The sequence below is a fragment of the Ornithorhynchus anatinus genome, chromosome X5, assembly GCF_004115215.2.
Source record: "Ornithorhynchus anatinus isolate Pmale09 chromosome X5, mOrnAna1.pri.v4, whole genome shotgun sequence".
In the NCBI taxonomy this organism is placed as follows: domain Eukaryota; kingdom Metazoa; phylum Chordata; class Mammalia; order Monotremata; family Ornithorhynchidae; genus Ornithorhynchus; species Ornithorhynchus anatinus.
In genome coordinates this window covers 67,129,479-67,149,689 of record NC_041753.1, presented here as the reverse complement: position 1 = coordinate 67,149,689, position 20,211 = coordinate 67,129,479, and the positions used below count along the sequence as shown (strand labels likewise).

The 20,211-nt window shown below is 50.9% G+C and overlaps 1 protein-coding gene across 3 annotated transcripts in view; it reads left to right on the top strand.

Moving 5' to 3' along the window:
- The first annotated feature begins 955 nt into the window (after positions 1-955).
- KIF27 (kinesin family member 27) overlaps positions 956-20,211 on the top strand; it is a 42,064-nt gene continuing 22,808 nt past the window's right edge. For all 3 annotated transcript variants that reach the window (XM_029054601.2, XM_029054600.2, XM_029054599.2), the window contains exons 1-6: positions 956-1,111; positions 6,989-7,359; positions 9,276-9,479; positions 13,226-14,148; positions 16,473-16,613; positions 18,790-18,836. In XM_029054601.2, coding sequence (XP_028910434.1) covers positions 7,062-7,359; positions 9,276-9,479; positions 13,226-14,148; positions 16,473-16,613; positions 18,790-18,836 — 1,613 coding nt within the window. In that variant the 5' untranslated portion in view covers positions 956-1,111; positions 6,989-7,061. The remainder of the gene's footprint in view (positions 1,112-6,988; positions 7,360-9,275; positions 9,480-13,225; positions 14,149-16,472; positions 16,614-18,789; positions 18,837-20,211) is intronic.

Below are 20,211 nucleotides of genomic sequence, written 5' to 3'. Positions count from 1 at the left end.
GGAAAGAGACTGGGCTTCGGAGTCAGAGGTCATGGGTTCTAAACCTGGCTCTGCCACCTGTCAGTTGTGTGACTGTGGGCAAGTCACTTAACTTCTCTGTGCCTCAGTTACCTCATCTGTAAAATGGGGATTAACTGTGAGCCTCACGTGGGACAACCTGATCACCCCGTATCTACCCCAGCGCCTAGACCAGTGCTCTGCACATAGTAAGCGCTTAACAAATACCAACATTATTATTATGTGCCAGGCACCGTTTTAAGTGCCGGGGTGGATACAAGCAAACCGGGTTGGACACAGCCCCTGCCCCACGTGGGGCTCCCATTCTCGATCCCCATTTTACAGGTAAGGTCACTGAGGCCCAGAGAAGTGAAGTGACTCTCCCAAGGTCACTCAGCAAACAAGTGGCAGAGTTGGGATTAGCACCCATGACCTTCTGACTCTCAGGACCGTGCTCTATCCACTAGGCCGTGCTGCTTCTTGAGTGGGGGGGTGGGGTCAAGAGAGGGGGAAAGGGAGAAATGGCCCAGCGTTTTCGCTGGCCTCGACGGGAGGGGATTTTCTCGTCATTCATTCAATCGTATTTCTTGAGCGCCTACTATGTGCAGAGCACCGGACCGAGCGCTGGGAATGGATGATTTGGCCACAGAGAGGGCCGAACCCTGCCCAGTGACGGGTTCACAGTCACGCCGGCTTCCTCCTGAGGTAGGGAGAGCACGGTTGTACTGTGGCAACAGTAGGTCCAGGCGCGATCGGTCGGGAGGGGTCAGCTCTCGAGGCGCGATCGGTCGGGAGGGGTCAGCACTCGAGGCCCGATCGGTCGGGCCTGCGGGCGCGTGAGGGGCGGCCCCGCCCACCGTGCCTCCCGGCTCCATCGGTTGGCCGCGTGAGCGCCATCGGAGACGCAGCTTCCGCAGGCGAAAGGCTCGAAGGCGGGGCGCAACGGGGCGGGGCGGAACGGAGCGGAGCGAGCCAGTTGGCGCCGGTTAGGAGCGTTAGTTCCCCGAGGACCGGCCCGGGGGGGCCCTCCGGAGGGACCAGCCATTCCACCCGAGAGGCCCTCGCGATCCGCTCCCTCCTCGCTGCTTCGCTGCTTCGGCCCCGGACCTCGACGGTGAGTTCACGGCGGGCAGGGAAGGGCTCCGTTTGTTGTTCTGCCGTCGTCTCCCAAGCGCTCGGTACAGTGCTCCGCGCACAGGCGGCGCTCCCCGAGACCGACCGACCGAAGGGATCGCTTTCGATTCACCGCGTCATGTGGCGGCGAGGAGTGAGCGGCGACGGCCATGCGAGAGGGGGCTGGGGGCCGGGGAAGGGCGAGGGGAACCCGGGGGCTGGAAGAGAGGGTGGGGCGCCTCGGATTTTCCCTCAGGAAAACCGGGAATGGGCGAGGTTCGCGGGCCGGGGACGGGGCGGTGGAGGAGTGAATGGGTTTGGGTGGGTCGAGGGGACCGGCGTGGCAGTTCCCCAGTGACCGTCGAAGCCGACGACCTGAGGCCCGATGATGATGGCGTTGGTTAAGCGCTCATTCCGGGCCGAGCGCCGCTCTAAGCGCCGGATGAGTTTAAGGCGCCTGAAAAATAGGCGGGAATGGGGGAGGGCGCGAAAAAGGAGAGGGTGGGGTCGGCCAAGAAAAGGGCGAGACATGCCCGTCTTTCTTTAACCCGTTGGTTTCTGTCGCGCAGCCCTCCTCTTTACTTGGCCCCTCCCTATCTTTGGCCCCTCACCCCTTTTTGGGCCCAATCACTCACGATTCGCCCTCGCCCCGCCCCTCCCATCGCCACCTCTTTTTGTTCCCCACACATTGAATTCTTCCACCTTTTTTTAGGCCCCCACCCATCTCTATTTTTTTCAGCCCCCACTCCTCTTTCAGCCTCGCCCCACTAACCCACCTCTTTTCGGCTCATTCCACTCACCCTCTTTTTCTCCCTTCCCATCTCCCGTTTTCAGTTCCCGCAATCCCGTCGAATTTTTTCACCCTCCCCATTTTTAGGCCACCATCACGCTATGTATTCGGCCCCGACATTTCCCCCTTTTTTCACCCCTACATCTATTCCCCATATTTTTCGCCTCCCACGTGCCCCTTCCTTTTTGGCCTACCATCACACCCGATTTTGTCCCTGTCCGGTTTCTCAGCCCCCCCCCCCCCGCCTTTCTTTGGTCCCTCATGAGTCTTGCATTATTTGGCCTCCACACTCATTTTCTGCCATTTTATTCAAGCCCCGACTCCGCTGCTTTTTTTCCCATTGCCCCCTTTTTTCATCCCCTACTCGTCGCCCCTATTTTTTCACCCTCTCACCCAACCCCTTCTTTTTTCCTCCCTCCACTCCCTTTTTATTCATCCTCCCACCCATCACCCCTTCTTTTTTATTCCCAACCACCTCTATTTTTGGCCCCCGTGCAATTCCCTTTTTTTTTTTACAGCCCTCACCCAACACCCCCTCTTTTTAAGCCCCATCCCTCCTCTTTTTTCACACCTCTATCCTTTCCCCACTTTTTCTCCACTTCTTTTTTAATGTATTTCATCTACCTCCCCTCTTTTTTAAAGTCTTCTCCCATCCCGCACCATTTATTTTGGCCTGATCGACCTCCCCTTTTGGACCCCCATTCCTGTAATTTTTAGGAGCCCCCCGAGCCCATTCCTCCCATTTTGGGGGCTCCTCCACCTATCCTCCTTATTTGTTTAATAACATTTCAGTGCTTGGCTCGTAGCGCTTAATGAATACCATAATCATTATAAATTACATACTGTAAATTTATCGATATTAATGTCCACCTCTCCCTCTAGACTCTAAGATAATAGCCTCTCTCCCAACTGGATTATCGCATCAGCCTCCTTTCTCATCTCCCATCCTCCTGTCTGTCCCCGCTTCAATCTATACTTCACTCCGTTGCCCGGACTATCATCCCTGGCCCACGTCCTACCTCTGGCCTGGAATGCCCTCCCTCTTCACATCCTCCAACCTAACCCTCTTCCCCTCTTCAAGGCCCTACTGAGAGCTCACCTCCTCCAGGAGGCCTTCCCAGACTGAGCCCTCCCTTTCCCTCTACCCCTCCTCCCCTCCCCATCGTCCCGATTCCCTCCCTCTGCTCTACCCCTTTCCCCTCCCCACAACACTTGTGTATATTTGTATATGTTATTTATTACTCTATTTTATTAATGATGTGTAAATATCTATGATTCTGTTTATGTAGTTTGATGGTAGTGTTGCCTGTCTACTTGTTCTGTTTTGCTGTCTGTCTTCCCCTTTAAAACTGTGAGCCCATTGTTGGGCAGAGATTGTCTCTATCTGTTGCCGAATTGTACCTTCCAAGCGCTTAGTACAGTGGTCTGCACACAGTAAGCGCTCAATAAATACGATTGAATGAATGAATGAAAAGATCATTGTGGGCAGGGCACATGTCCACCAAATCTAGTGTGTTGTACTCTCTCGAGCGCTTAGTACAGTGGTCTACACAGAGTAAGGGCTCGATAAATGCCATCGATGATGATCGTGATTATCGTCTTCTCGTCATCGTCAATGGTATTCGCGGGCCGTACTGGCTGCGAGTCACCCTACTAAGCCTTCAGGAGTGGTCCACTGAATCAAGAAACATGATCAACCGTCCCCCAAAATCCCTTATTTAAGGGTGGACAGATAGAGAAACAATTATTTGCAAACAGTGGGAACAGGAGACCAAGGTTATCGCAGACCACGTCTCTGCCCATATTCCAAGCTGTCCTAAGAAGCCTACCTTTCATTCATTCAGTCAGTCAGTCGTATTTATACTTTACTGTGTGCCAAGCACTGTACTAAGCGCTTGGGAGAGGACAATAGAACAACAAATAGACACATTCCTGCCCACACCGAGCTCACGGTCAAGGGGAAAGACATGAATCCAAATAAATAAATGACAGATCCATACATACGTTCTGTGGGGATGGGAGGGAGGATGAATGAAGGAGTTAGTAAGAGCGGCACAGAAGGGAGTGGGAGAAGGGGAGGGGAAGTCTTAGTCAGGGAAGGCTTCTTGGAGGAGTTGGGCCTTCAATAAGGCTTTGAAGTATGGGAGAGCAATTATCTGTGCAGTGTGGCTCAGTGGAAAGAGCACGGGCTTAAGAGTCAGAAGTCATGGGTTCGTGGCTCAGTGGAAAGAGCACGGGCTTTGGAGTCAGGGCTCATGAGTTCGAATCCCAGCTCTGCCACTTGTCGGCTGTGTGACTGTGGGCAAGTCACTTAACTTCTCTGTGCCTCAGTTCCCTCATCTGTAAAATGGGGATTAAGACTGTGAGCCCCACGTGGGACAACCTGATTCCCCTATGTCTACCCCAGCGCTTAGAACAGTGCTCGGCACATAGTAAGCGCTTAACAAATACCAACTAATCCCGGCTCCGCCGCCTGTCAGCTGTGTGACTTTGGGGAAGTCACTTCACTTCTCGGTGCCTCAGTTACCTCATCTGTAAAATGGGGATTAAGACTGAGCCTCACGTGGGACAACCTGATGACCCTCTATCTCCCCCAGAACGGTGCTCGGTACATAGCGCTTAACAAATACCAACATTATTATTATTATGTGAGGAGGGAGGGCTTTCCAGGCCAGAGGTAGGATATGGATGAAAGTGGGAGGTAAGAGGCTATCCCTGATTAACTCCCAATGCCCCCAAGTCAGACCGACCCAACAGCCCCTTCTAGCTCTGAGGTACTTCTTTATAGCCACCCTCGACACTTTCCCAACCGCTCGCTTAATAAATGCCATTGTTCATTGATGGTGTGTCTAGGGGAATTAATTTTTTTTAAATGCCTGTCTTCCCTATTGGAGTGGAAGCTCCTTGTGGGCCGGGGACATGTCTCCTGCTTCTGTAGGACTTTGCCAAATTCTAAGCAGAGAAGTAGCATGGCGTAGGGGATAGAGCACAGGCCTGGGATTCGTGAGGTCATAGGTTCTAATCCCGGCTCCGCCACTTGTCTGCTGTGTGACCTTGGGCAAGTCACTTCACTTCTCTGTGCTTCAGTCACCTCATCTGTAAAATGGGGATCGAGACTGCGAGCCCCATGGGGGACCAGGACCGAGTGCGACCCGATTTGCTGGTGTCCGCCCCAGTGCTTAGAACGGTGCCTGGCACATTGTAAGCGCTTAATAAATACTGTAATTATTAAGTACCGTGCACCCGGTGGGCGTTGGATAAACGTTGCGATTCTGCCTAAGTTAACCCAAACTCTGCAACCGTTAAATTTTTAGTAAGCCTTAGAACGCTTTGGAAGGGCAGGGACTGTGTCTATTCTAGTGTTCTGTCATACTCTCCCAAGCGCTCACCACAGTGCTCTGCACTCAGTAAGCGCTCAATAAATACGATTGCCTTATCTTTGTCCCTTTAACCACTTTGGCTGCGGGGAGCAGGCCTAAATGAAGCGGTTGTAGCAGTTATCACGGTTCACTTGTGAAGACACGGCTATCGTCGAATCCCGCGGGTCTGAGAATTTGCAAGCCGTGTTCCATCTATTTACGTGGTCCCGTTAGGGAGTTGATGATGCTATACTAACCTCTTGGTTCACATGTATAGAATAGCCGCATACCTGCCCTCGAGGAGTTGAGACTCTCAGGGAAGACAGCAGCCGACTTTACAATCAACGTACATAGGCTCCTTTAGATAGAGCAAATACAAGAAGGCGTGGTCAGGCGAGGAGTGGAGAACGGATCGTGCCGATCTGGAGAATGGTTGGGGCGTGGGCAGGGAATTCGTCTGTTTATTGTTGTAATGTACTCTCCCAAGCGCTTAATACAGTGCTCTGCACACAAGAAGCGCTAAATAAATACGATTGACTGGTCGCCCGACCAGCTGACTGACTGGTTAATCAGAGAAAGAGCTTCTTGAAGGAGCTGGTAACATCAGCTCGTTATGGGCAGGGAAGATGTCTGTTAATTCTGTAGGATTGGACTCTCCCAAGCACTTGATACACTTCTCTGCACATAGGGAGCTTCCTAAATCTCCCTTTCCCTCTGCCCCCCTCCCCATCGCCCCGACTTGCTCCCTTTGCTCTACCCCCCTCCCCGCCCCACGGCACTTGTGTATATATGTACATGTTTATAATTATAATTCAGTTTATTTTTATTAATGATGTGTATATATCTATAATTCTTTTTATTTATAATGATGCTAGTGATGGCCGTTGACTTGGTTTGATGTCTGTCTCCCCCCTTCTAGACTGTGAGCCCGTTGTGGGCAGGGATTGCCTCTCTTTGTTGCTGAATTTTACTTCCCAAGCGCTTAGTACAGTGCCCTGCACAAAGAAAGCGCTCAATGAATACGATTGAATGAATGGATGATAAATACCATTGATCGATTGATTTGAGGTAAGAGGGGACGGAACAATTCTCTGGTCCTAAATTATTCAAGGTTCCAGGTGAGGAAATGACAAAGAACAAATGACTCATTTCTTGAAATATCTATCGAAAGAGACGTACCATTACTTTTGATAATAATAATGATGATAATAATAAGGGATGCATATGAAAAGAGCCCGGAAATCAGAAGGACCTGAGTTCTAATCCCGGCCCCGCCACTTGTCCACTGTGTGACCTGGGCAAATCGCTTCACGTCTCTGTGTCTCAGTTATCTCATCTGTAAAATGGGGATTAAGACTGTGAGCCCCATGTGGGACGGGGACTCTGTCCAATCTGATTAGCGTGTAACCATCCCAGCGCTTAGAACGGTGCTTGACGCAGAGTAAGCGCCAAACGAATACTCTCATTAAGCTTAAACGGTAGCCAGAAAGGAAGCTCTCATCTTTAAGTTTGCTTAAAAAAAATAATCAGCTATGCCATTTGCCAGGAATAAAAATAAATTTTATAAAGCCTTCTAAATAGAAAAACAGTTCATGCGATGTCTTTTCCTCACCTGGAAACTTGCTCAAAAGATTGTGTCTTATTTGTCAGGTAAGAGGCAGTTGTTAAGGACTGGATAGTAAGTGAATTTTAAAAATCTGTGGTTGTCGTCGTCGTTTTAATTGCCTAGGAATCACATTAAAAAAAGACAGTTGCTCCAACCGAGTTACGTGACATCAACCAAACCCGAAAGCTACTGAACCATGGAAGGGATATCCTTGGAAGTTGCGGTCAGAATCAGACCTCTGCTTTCCCAAGAAGTTCTCGATAACCACCAAGTATGCGTGCGAAAGCTCCCGTACACCCAGCAGATCGCCGTGGGGAACAGTCACACCTTCATGTTCGATTTCGTGTTTGACGAGAATGCCACCCAAGACGACATTTATACGAGGTGCATTCGCTCTCTAGTGATAGCCCTGTTGGAGGGTTACAACGCTACGATCTTCACCTACGGACAGACCGGATCCGGGAAGACGTACACCATGGGAGGTGAATTTAATGGTAAGAGCTGGACAATTCATTTCACGTGCCACACCCAAATAAATGATAAACTGTGACGACCGCAGGGATAGAGTTTGGCCAGTGGCCCCATTTACCTTTCTATTTCTAACCTGTGTTTTTCTTTTATTATACGTGTTAGTGTGTACCGTACTTTTTGGTCGGTGAGGGCCCCGTTTACATTTTTATTTCGAATCCGGGTTTCTTTTGTTGTGTTTTTTAGTTGGAGAGTGGCCCCGTTTACATTTTTATTCGGAACCCGGTTTTTTAAAAATCATACTTTTTAATGTGTATTGTACTTTTTAAGTTGGACAGTGGCCCCGTTTACATTTTTGTTTAGAATCCGGAGGTTTTTTACTGTACTTTTTAGTGTGTATTGTACTTTTAAATTGGACAGTGGCCCCGTTTACATTTTTATTTCGAATCTGGATTTTTTAAATTGTACTTTTTTGTGTGTGTTGTACTTTTAAGTTGGACGGTTGCCCCGTTTATATTTTTATTTCGAATCTGGATTTTTTAAATTGTACTTTTTAGTGTGTATTGTACTTTTAAGTTGGACGGTGGCCCCGTTCACATTTTTATTTCGAATCTGGATTTTTTTTAATTGTACTTTTTTGGGTGTATTATACTTTTTAGCTGGCCGTGGCCCCGCTTTCATTTTTATTTCAAATCCGGGTTTTTTCTGTTGTACTTCTTAGTGTAGACTTTTTAGTGTCCTTCAGTTGTCTAACTGGCCTTTTTTATTCTACAGTTCGAATATTTCTTCCCCAGGTCCACACGCCGACAACATGCACATAAATACTTGTCGGCTAATTCTGTAGCCTCATCCTCTCCCAATTGCTTAGTCCAGTGCTCTGCATATAGTTAGGCGCTCAAAAAATCCCGTCGACTGACATATACGATACTTAACGGGCTGTAATCAAAACGGTTTTAGCGCTCACGGGGTAAGAAGGAGGGAGAACAGGTATTGCATCCTCATCTTTCCTGTTTTCCTGGGGCTTTGGTTCCAGACTTATTTTTGGACAAAGTGCTAAATGACGGTAGTGGAAGTAGGTAATCCCGCGTAATCCGTCAACGGTATTAATCGAGTGCGTACTGTGTGCAGAGCACTGGACTAAATGTTTGGGAGAGCACAGTAGAGTTAGCAGACCTAATCCCTGCCCTCAAGGACCTGACAATCCAGTGAGGCGGAAATACGTTAAAATACCTTATGGAGTATAAGGATGTGGACATGAGTGCTGTGGAGATGGGGGTGGGGTGACTAGATGACAGAGGGAGACTGGGGTATAGAGATGAGCGGTTAGTCAGGGAAGACCTCCTGGAGGAAGGGGCATTTATATTTATCGAGCGCTTACTGTGTGCAAAGCGGTGTACTAAGCGTTTGGGAGGGCCCGGTATAACAGTAAACAGACCCATTCCTTGCCTACAACGAGCTTACAGCCTAGAGGGGGAGGCAGACGTTAATAGAAATGAATACATAAATGAATATGATGAAAATGCGTATGATGAAAACGATCCTCCAGTAATGTAAACTTGAAATGAGGACGATCGGACTCTGCGAGCCAGTTCATATTCTAAACCGAATCCTTTAGCGAAGCTTAATCATAAATCTCCTCTGACATCCAAAAGCGTTGTTCGAATGGTCGAGGGCTTGGAGCGAACTTTTGCGATGGCTGGGTTTACTGTCGTGTCTCCTGTCTACGATTTCACTCATTCAGTCAGTCAGTCATATTTATCGAGCGCCGTCTCACGTCTGCAATTTCACTCATTCATTCAACCGTATTTATCGAGCGCTTACCGTGTGCAGAGCACTGTACCGAGCGCCTGGGGGAGTACAATAGAACAACAAGCCCTCAGATGTCACAGTCCGACAGTGTGCTTGCCCGAGTGCCAAGGATCATCTTTGCCTATGTTTTCAGCCGGAGCTGGCGAGGAACAAAATGGCATCATTCCACGCGCCATCCAAGAACTGTTTCAAAGAATCAACTGGAAATCCCACAATACTGACTTCCAAATAAACGTATCATACATGGAGATCATTAATGAAGAACTGCGTGATCTGCTAGAGGATGAAGCATCAGCGGGAGAGCTGTGCATGAGAGAAGATGAGAAAGGCAACACTGGTAAAGAAGCTTACCTGATTTAAAGATTTATTGGTTAGAGCCGAAAATTCTGTTTCCTGTTCGGGCAGGCTAGTCTTACCCTTTTCTAAATCGGAGGATCTTTTATTTTCATTCAAGTAGTTTTTTCTTTCTGAATGATTTCAGAACGTTTAGTAAAGAATTGGGTGATTCATAGTTCAGGAGAAGGAAGTCCAAGTGGAACTCTTCTAGTTTGTCGGAAATGTTTATTCCGTTTGTACTAGTGAGACAAGAGGTACAGCTGCTGTAGTTGCCTTTTGGGACGGTGGCGTGGGGCGGGGGGGTCTTCCCAGAAATCCTTCAGAAGAAAGTGAGTGTATGGAAATTTCCGACGTCTTGAGATCGTTCAACACCAGCCTAGTTTCTCGGGGTTCAGGTGGATGTTTTGGGAATTCCCCGGCTTGGGATAGAAAGTGTAAATATAAATCCCATCGATGAAGTAAGCACGTAGTACAACACAGCATGGCTCAGTGGAAAGAGCAAGGGCTTGGGAGTCAGAGGTCATGGGTTCGAATCCCGGCTCTGCCACTTGTCAGCTGTGTGACTGTGGGCAAGTCACTTCACTTCTCTGGGCCTCAGTTCCCTCATCTGTAAAATGGGGATTAAGACTGTGAGCCTCACGAGGGACAACGTGATTACCCTGTATCTACCCCAGCGTTTAGAACAGTGCTCTGCACATAGTAAGCACTTAATAAATACCAACATTATTACTATAATTGTTATTGTTGTTAAACAAACCAACCGAGTACTAGGTATAAGACCAAGAGGAGCGGGACATCTGTCAGTCAGTCGTATTTATTGATAATAATAATAATGTTGGTGTTTGTTAAGCGCTTACTATGTGCCGAGCACTGTTCTAAGCGCTGGGGTAGACATAGGGGAATCAGGTTGTCCCACGTGGGGCTCACAGTCTTAATCCCCATTTTACAGATGAGGGAACTGAGGCACAGAGAAGTTAAGTGACTTGCCCACAGTCACACAGCCGACAAGTGGCAGAGCTGGGATTCGAACTCATGAGCCCTGACTCCAAAGCCCATGCTCTTTCCACTGAGCCACGCTGCTTCTCGTTGAGCACGTAGTGTGTGCAGAGCACCGTACTGAGCGCTTGGGAGAATAGAGTACAACAGTAAACTGACACATTCCCCGCCCACAGCGAGTTTACAGTGTAGAGGGGGAGACGGACATAAATAGAAAGAAGTAACTGACAGATATGTACATACGTGTCGTGGGGCCTGGGGGAGGTGAATAAAAGGAGCAAGTCGGGGCGATGCGGAAGGGAGCGGGAGAAGAGGAAAGGAGGGCTTAGTCAGGGAAGGCCTCTTGGAGAAGATGGGCCTTCAATAAGGCTTTGAAGCGGGGGAGAGTGACTGTCTGTTGGATATGTGGAGGGAGGGCCTTCCAGGCCAGAGGCGGGACGTGGATGGAGGGACAGTGAGAAGGTTGGCATTAGAGGAGCGGAGTGTGCGGGCTGGGTTGGAGTAGGTGAGGAGCCAAGTGAGGTAGGAGGGGCGGGGCGATTGAGGGCTTTAAAGCCGATGGTGAGGAGTTTCTCTTTTGCTGCGGAGGTGATTGGGCGGCGTCTCCTCCAAGAGGCCTTCCCCCGACTAAGCCCCCATTTCCTCTTCTCCCGCTCTCTTCTGCATCTCCCTTGCAGCTTGGATTTGCACCCTTCATTCACCCCTCTCTCAGCCCCCACAGCCCTTACGTCCATATCCCTAGTTTATTTATGTTGATATCGCTCTCCCCCCACCCCGGACCGAAAGCTCTGTGGGCCGGGAACGTGTCTGCCGACTCTGTCGTACCGTCCTCCCCCAAGCGCTCAGTACAGTGCTCTGCGCGCGGTAAATCGGATCGATCGATCCCCTTATCTGTAAACGATCTTAACGTCTGTCTCCCCTTCTGGACCGTAAGCTCCACGTGGGTGGGGAGTGTGCCCGCCAATTCTGTCGTATGGTCCTCTCCCAAGCGTTTAGTACAGGGCTCTGTACCCACTCAGCGCTCAGTCAGTACTACTGATTGACTGAATATTCAGCAGATTGAAAGGAGGGAGGGAAGAGAAAAATTATTACGATTTGTTTATCGTTATTATTTATTATTATTAAATTAATGGCTGGTTGGATTTGATTATTAATAATTAATATTTATCGAGCGCTCACTGTATGCAGAGCATTGCACTAAGCCCTTGGGAGAGTGCGATATGACACAAAACATGTTCCCTCCCCACGAGGAGCTCACAGTCTAGAGGGGGAGGCGGACATTAATATAAATAAATAAGTAAATAAATTACAGATAGATAGATAGATATGTGCCATGGGGAAGGGAGAGAGGATGAATGAAGGAGCAAGTAGGAGCGGCGCAGAAGGGAGTGGGAGAAGAGGAGAGGAGGGCTCAGTCAGGGAAGGCTTCCTGGAGGAGATGTGCCTTCAATAAGGCTTTGAAGTGGGGGAGAGCAGATGTCTCCAAGGTTTTCATTGTCAGTATAAATCTTTGCCATACTTTTCTCACGGGATGTCAGACCTTCTTAATTATTTTCAGTCATAACGCTCCGTCATTTAGTCACGATACCCTTAGTCTTGGTTGAAGAGTCGTATGCTGCAAGAAGCTCTGTTTAGGGTATTAGCACGTCGGGCTTGCTAGCGTCTATCCGCGGCAGAGTTTGATTTCTTTTTTCTTTTTTCGTGTGGCATCTGTTAAGCGCTTACTATGTGCCAGGTACTGTTCTCGCCACTGGGGTAGGTGCAAGAAATTCAGGGGGGACAAAGTCCGTGGCTCATGTGGGGTCACAGTCTTCATCCCCCATTGACAGATGAAGGAACGGAGGCCCCGAGAAGTGAAGTGACTTGCCCGAGGTCACACAGCAGACAAGCGGCGGAGCTGGGATGAGAGCCCAGGTCCTTCTGTCTCCCAGGCCCGGGCTGTAGCCACGAGGCCACAACCACCTCTTTTGTTGTTGTTGGCGGGGCCGTCGTCGTCGTCTTGCTTGCAGGCTGAAAAATCTCAGTCCAAACGACGCGTCACAGTTTTTGCATTGTATCGTGTAGGTTGAAGGAAGCTTTCTTTTTTCCCAGGGTGTGGGAGCCGATCTGTGGTTGAGACATTATTTATTGGAGAAGCAGCGTGGCCTAGTGGAAAGAGCCCGAGCCTGAGAGTCAGCGGACGTGGGTTCTAATCCCGGTTCTGCCGACTGCTTGCTGTGAGACCTTGGGCAAGTCACTTCAGTTTTCTGGGCTTCAGTTCCCTCAGCTCCAGAATGGGGATTCGATCTCCATTGTCTCTCCTACTTAGTCCGCGAGCCCCAAGCGGGCCCTGACGATCTTGATTCCATCCCAGCGCTCAGTACGGTGCCCGGCATATATTCGTTCATTCACTCGTATTTACTGAGCGCTTACTGTGTGCAGAGCACTGTACTAAGCATTGGGGAAAGTACACCACAGCAGTAAAGAGAGACGATCCCAGGTCACAGCGAGCTCACAGTCTAGAGGAGGGGAGACAGGCGGCGGTCCAGGTAAACAGATGTCAGTATCGATAAATAAATTCACTAAGCTCTTCTTATCGGTGATGGTGATGACGGAGCGATCATTGTTCCGTGGGTCGATATCCAGCCGTTCCCGTCAACGGTTCCCGGGTTCGGCGCTTTGCCATCTCGCCGGGCGGTTCCGGAGCCGCGCTCTGGCCGAGAAGCTAGCGTTCCCCTTTCCGACCTGTCCGTTTTCCGGTATGTTCCAAAGTGATCGACGGACTCAAGGAGGCCCCCGTGAGGAGCCCGGTTGATGTAATGAACCTGTTGGAGATGGGGAACGCCGCGACCATCCGGAGAAACGCCCAATCTCCTCCCAGGCCCTCCCACCTGGTCCTCATGGTAAGCGTCTGTCAGCAGCAGGTGAAGCAACACCTGAGACAGATGGAAGACATGCAGTACAGATTGCAGCCGACCCTTCAGGTCATCAACTCCAAGTTCCTCTTCGTAGACCTGGCCGGCCCCGAGCGGGCCCCCCAGGCCGGGTCCGCGCCCGAAGCGTGCGGCCTGCCGGTCCTAGAGACCGTCATAAACACCCTGGGGGATTCGCGCAACAAAAACTTCTACGTCCCCTATCACGATTCGAAGATCACCAGGGTCCTCAAAGATTCCCTCGGGGGCAGCGCCAAGACGGTGATGGTGGTGTGCGTCGACCCCTCCCACCTGGGCCTGGACGGGTCCCTGAAGGCCCTGCAGCTGGCCAGCATGGCCCGGGGCATCAGGAACCGCCCGGTGGTCAACTACAACGTGAACGTGGCCCGGATGAACGAGATGGAGAATGAGATACGGTACCTGCAGGACGCGCTGCAGAACCAGGAGATCTGCTACGCCAATCATTTCGCCCAGATGACGGAGAGCTTGAACCTGGGCGTGGGCAGGATCCGCTCCCTCGAGGACCTGGTGACCCGGCTGCAGATCGAATGCTCGAGCTACATGAGCAGTCTCGACGAAGCCCACGCCCTGCTGAGCAAAGCGGAGGGGGCCGGGCTCGGCGAAAGCCAGCGGGCCCAGAGGCACCAGTGGCTCCAGGTGGCCCGGGAGCTGTTGAAGAAGAGTCCGGACGCAGTGGGGGCCACGGGGGGGAGCCCCCCAGACGGCGCCGCCCCTCAGCCGAGAGAGCCTCTCGGACGCCAGGTAATCCCACGGAACCCCGGGGTTTGGGAGATCGCCCCCTCAGCCGGGTCGCCGCTGCGGACCCGAGTCGGTCGGTTGTATTTATTGAGCGCTCGCCGGGTGCATTCGGTTCTGGGCCGCGAGCTCGTTCCGGGCAGGGGAACGTAACGGCTGTCACTGTCGTGGTCGACCGCCTCGAGCGTTTAGTACGACGCCTTGCCCCTAAGGAGCGCTCGGTCGTCACCACTGAGCGATTGATCCATTCGTTCATTTTGCTGCCTCTCTTCTAAGGCGCACCAGTCATTCAGTGGCATTCATCTTTGGGGATTTATCGGCGGGGTTCGCTGGGTGCGGAGCACTGTACCGAGCGCTCGGGAGAGTACATTACAGCCTCTGGTACTCCCCCTTCTCCTTTACATTTCGTCTTCACACAGTAAGCGCTTAATAAATACAACTGGTCGAATTAAGCCCGAGAGAGCACGCTTAAAGCGGAATGACGGAGCCCTTATTTATCAAGCCGCGGCCGAATGTTCCCCCTTGAAAGATCCGTTCCGTCGCCCGTTTCCGTCAGAGAGGACCAGGTTGGCATTTCCCAGTAGTAGTCGTGGTAATAACGGTTGTCGTGGTATTTATTGGTCACTGTGGGCCGAGAACGTGCCAACTCTCTTAAATCGTACTCTCCCAAGCGCCCAGCGCGGTGCCCCGCGCACAGTAAGCGCTCAATTTTATACGACTGATTGATTGCCGAGCGCTAAGCCCTGGGGAAAGCCCAGCAGTCAGTCAAGTAATCAGTGGTATTTATTGAGCGCTCAGTCCAACGGCAGCACAGGACGTGTCCCTCACTCACAAGGCGCTGAGGGGCAGGCAGACTAAAAAGTGTCGAATAGCGGGAGCAGTAGGAAGAACAGGGATCGGATATGAGGTATGAAGAAGCAGGCCAGCGGGAAAGAGCCGAATAAATAGCGGCACGTACATATCTCCGGTATACCGGTACACACCCCTCAGGGTGGGCGTAAATAAACACGCGCTGGAGAGGAGTCAGTGAAAGGGGGCTTCCTAGAGAGGGTGGGAAAGTGTCTACCAGCCCTGTTATATGGTTATCTTGCCCAAGCGCTTAGTACGGTGCCCTGCACACAGTTAGCGCTCAATAAATGCGATCGATGGATTAGAGGGATATTTCGAAGGTGCGGACGACCGAGGTCTGGCAGATTTTTTGAGGGGCGAGGGAGTCCCAGGATGGGGATGAAAGCGGGAGAGTCGGGAGCAAGGTAGAGTTAGAAGATGAACGTGGGTGGGTGAAGAGAGTTCACGTGTAAGATGGAGAAAGTCAGTGGAGAGCCTTGAAGTCAGCCGTGAGGGACGTGGAAAGCCGTTTCGATGGACAAGTTGTGAGCCTCCACATAGGCTCAGTAGATTTCCAGCTGGCGAGTAAGGGATCGTCTTGGGTTATTATTTTTATGGGCGTTCAAAGGTGGTACCAGGCAGGTTAGAATTCAGGTTCGGATTGCTGCACCCCAGCAGCGCGGCCTAGCGGAAGGAGCCCGGGCCCGGGAATCCGGGGACCTGGGTTCTAATGCCGGCTCTGCCGCCTGCATGCCGAGTGACCTTGGGTAAGTCATTTTACCTCACTGTGCCTCGGTTCCCTCAGCTGTAAAATAGGAGTTCGGTACCGTGAGCCCCGGGTGCGACGGGGACCGTACCCGACCCGATTATCTCAAATCCACCCCAGCGCTCAGTCCAGTGCTCGGCACAGAGTGAGCACTTAACCGACGCCCCGACCGTCATCTGCATCATCACGTTATCATTCATTCATTCAATCGTATTTATTGAGCGCTTACTGCGTGCAGAGCACTGTACTGAGGGCTTGGAAAGTACAATTCATTCATTCATTCAGTTCAATAGTATTTATTGAGCGTTTACTATGTGCAGAGCACTGTATTAAGCGCTTGGAATGTACAATTCAGCAACAGATCGAGACGATCCCTACCCAACAAAGAGCTCACAGTCATGAAGCGGGGAGACAGACAACAAAACAAAGCAAAGAGGCATCAGTGGCATCGAAATAAATAAATGGAATTATAGCTATATACACATCATCAATGAAACGGATAGAATAATAATGATATGACGTCTCTGTGAAATAAGAGTCTCAAAATACAAAACTCGGTCAATCTGCCCTCCCGGTTTTCAGCCCGAATGTCACATCAGAGCTTCGCTCCAAGAAGGCCGAGTCCCGATTCTCAAACCGTTGATCCAGCATCTCTTTAGAGAAAGGGAAAGAGCACTTTTAATTGTGATCTATGTGGTTAAGACTCTGATTCTCTTTTTCTCCTGTCTCCGTCGAGGTTGATGAAACCGTCGCATGTCAACCGGTAAAAGCCCACGAGGCCCAATTTATATCCGTGGCATCGGATGATCCTTCTGAGGTGTCTGTAGAGAGACCATTCTGTGCCTATCCTCCCGACAATACGAAGCAATTCAGAAAGGTAAAATTCCCCTAAGGTGCGCTTAGTACAGTGCTCCGCACATAGTAAGCGCTCAGTAAATACTATCGAATGAATGAATGCTTAGGCGTCTTAGGGACGGTCCGGTGAGGTATCGGTTTTTCGGCGGCGGAACCCGACGGTGGCGCTCTGTGGACCCGCTACCTTTCTGGCTGGTATTTTTTCTCTTGGTGGGGGGTAGGGTGGCGGGGTGGATGGGGTGGGACCAGGCCCCCGGAACGAAGGAAGGGAGGCGAATGGCCGGGAAGGAAGAGGAAGGAGGATCCCCGGAGGGGAAGGGCGCGAGCGGAATCCCAACTCCGGGCCCTTTCTCCCCTTCCTGGGGTGCTGGGGATGTTGTTGACTCTCGTGGTTTCTGAGCCTTGGGGAAGGCTCGGGGTGTCGGGGGGTGGGGTGGGGGGCGGCGGCGGGTCCGGCCCCAAGCCCCGACACCCACGCGGCGTGCCGGCGAACCGACGTGACCGTCCGCCCCACCACTCTGCCAGGTGAGCACCGTCATTTCCCTCGCCGGGCAGGAGCCACCGGGAGCTTCGGTCTTGGGGCCGGGAGGTGGGGGGGATCTCTTACCTCCTCTCAACTCCTCCCCACCCCCACGTGCCCCCGGGACCCAGTCTGAGAGCCCGTCAGGTGGAAGTGGCAACGAGGAGTGTGAGGAGTGGGGCAAAATCGAGACGGTAAGGGGCCGGGTGGGGTCTGGGCGTTGCTAACCGCAGGGGTGCCGGATCGATCGGTCAGTCGGTCGATCGATTGACTGTTGCTCATTCATTCGGTCGTATTTATGGATCGCTTACTGTGTGCAGAGTACCGTGCTGAGCGCTTGGGGGAGTACGCTACAACAGCTCCCTGCCCGCAATGAGCTTATTGTGTAGAAGGGGGGAGACGGGCATCAGTAGAGAGAAAAAAATGACAGATGTGGACATAAGTGGTGTGGGGCTGGGAGCGGGGAAGGACGCGGGGAGCAAGTCAGGGTGACGCAGAAGAGCGTGGAAGAAGAGGAAGTGGGGGGCTTAGTCTGGGAAGGCCTCTTGGAGGAAATGTGCCTTCAGTAAGGTTTTGAAGCGGGGGGGAGAGCAATCGTCTTTCAGATTTGAGGAGGGAGGACGATCCTGGCCAGAGGCGGGACGAGGGCCAGGGGTCAGTGGTGAGACAGGCGAGACTGAGGCACAGTGAGAAGGTTAGCACTAGAGGAGCACTACTGTACTCTCCCTGGCACTTAGTACAGTCCTCTGCACACAGTAAGCGCTCGATAAATTGACTGACTGTTGTGTGCGGAGCAATCAGTCAACCGGTGATATACCTTGAGCACTTTACCGAGCACTTGGGAGAGCACGATACAACCGAATTGTTTAGCGTTCTGTCGTACTCTCCCAAGCGCTCACTACAGCGCTCTGCACACAGTAAGCGCTCAGTAAATACAACTGACCGACTGAATTTGGAGACACCCCCATAATGAGTTTACAGTCCCGAGTACCGTACTGAACATTTGGGAGAGGTCAGCGGAATCAGCACCTGGCCCTCAGAGCCTCTGGAAAAGCAGCATTTATTGGGCATCCAGTGGGTGCAATGCACTGTACTAAACCTTTGGGAAGTACAGAGCAGTGAGGCAGAGACAGGAGGAAGAAGGAGAGGGGATTGAGATACATACATGAGTTTGATACTTAAGGCGAAGGTGAGCTAGAACCTGAGCTAACCTTTCCGGACTCATCTGAACCAGTGCGGGTTGGAGCAGCAGACACGTAGCAAAGCCCAGGGATTAGAACCCAGGTCAGAGAACTCTGGATGACGGAGCGGTGTATGGCCCCGGAAATCTTGATTTTTTTTTTTAACAACCCCCCCCCCCCCCTTCATCAATGATAGAAAGTAGACTCAGTTTCTTGCAACTAATTTTTAGAATTTTTTTGTGTCTTAGGTCTGCTGATTTGGATTCATTTAAGTGGGATCCTTGTGACGTAAGGCAACGTGTATTTAAATGGACTGTCCCGGGCAGTCAGCGTAGTATAATAATTTCTTTTGCGGGGGGTTCATTTAAAAGGTCCCTAGAAGTTGTCCGTTGCCCACCAGGGCCAGAAAAACAGGTGGATTTAAAAGTCTTTGTCGTGTGCTAAGAAAGTACATAGAGGATCAAGCTGAAGTCACTAACTCCCTTTCCTCTCATCAGGGTAAAAGAGAACCATCAACACTGAAGAGGAGGAGATTTGATTTTAGGTCTGTTTCAAATGATTGTTTTTCTCTTTAACGCAATGGTGAAGTGTTTGTTGTGAAAGCAAGTTCAAGTATTTATTGTTATTATTATATTTAAGTGCTTACTGTGTGTCAAGCACTGTTTTAAGCACTGGGATAAAAAACAAATTAAACCGTTTGGATGCAGTCCCTGTCCTACTTGGGGCTCACGGCGTAAGTGTTTCTCTGTGTAATGGTGTGTATGTGGTCTTAAATGTTCACTTTCTCAAAGTATTGAAAAACAAGTCCGATGTGATCCGCTTGGGGAAGTGATGTGATTTCGTAGAGTCCGAGTTGAAAGGTGCTTCAAGACTCCATTCCTTCCCTCCAAGTCTGCTGTTTTGTTTTGTTTTAAAAACTTGACGACCGATTTTGATGGTCAGATCCGGTATTTTATCACCGTAATCATCGAGTTCTTCCTTATGCCCTGCCACGTTCTCGTCTCCTGCAATTTAGACCAATTTCTTCTTCGGTCCTCTGTGGACTTTAAGAACAGATAGTCAAGATCCTCCGCATAGAATCCATTTATATCTTTCAGATTATCGTTATCTCCTTTTAGTCTTTTTTTTATATATACGGGCTCTGCTAAGCGCGTCTCTTGTCTTATGCCGTCGAGTCGTCTCCGACCCATAGCGACCGCATGGACGCATCTCTCCCAGAACGCCCCACCTCCACCTGCAGTCATTTTGGCAGTGTACCCATAGAGTTTTCTTGGTAAAAATCCGGATGTAGTTGACCACTGCCTTCTTCCGCTCAGTAAACTCGAGTCTCTGCCCTCGATTCTCTCCCGTGCCGCTGCTGCCCAGCGCAGGTGAGTTTGGACTTGTAGCAGATGGCCTTCCGCTCGCTAACCACTGGCCAAGCTAGGAACGGAATGGACAGGCCTCTGCTCGACTCTTCCCTCCTATAGCCGAGACCGGTAGAGTACCAGAAACTTTCCAGGTATGACCCTGAGAGAGGGGGCTAAGCGCTCACTATGTGTCAAATATTGTTCTAAGCTCTGGGGGTAGATACGAGCGAATTAGATTGGACACGGACCCTGTCCCACGTGGCGCTTTCAGGCTGATTCCCCATTTTACGGATGAGGGAACCGAGGCACAGAGAAGTGAAGTGACTCACCCCGCCTCTAGACTGCAAGCTCGTTGTGGTCATGGAATGTGTCTGCTTACTGTTGTAGTGTGCTCTCCCCAGCGCTCAGTCCGGTGCTCTGCACACTGTAAGCGCTCAATAAATACGATTGAGTGAGCGAACTTGCCCAAGGTCACCCAGCAGACAGGCGGCGGAGTCGCGATTGGAACCCAGGTCCTCTGACTCCCAGGCCCGGGCTCTTTCCACTAGGCCACTCTGCTCCTCTCTCTCA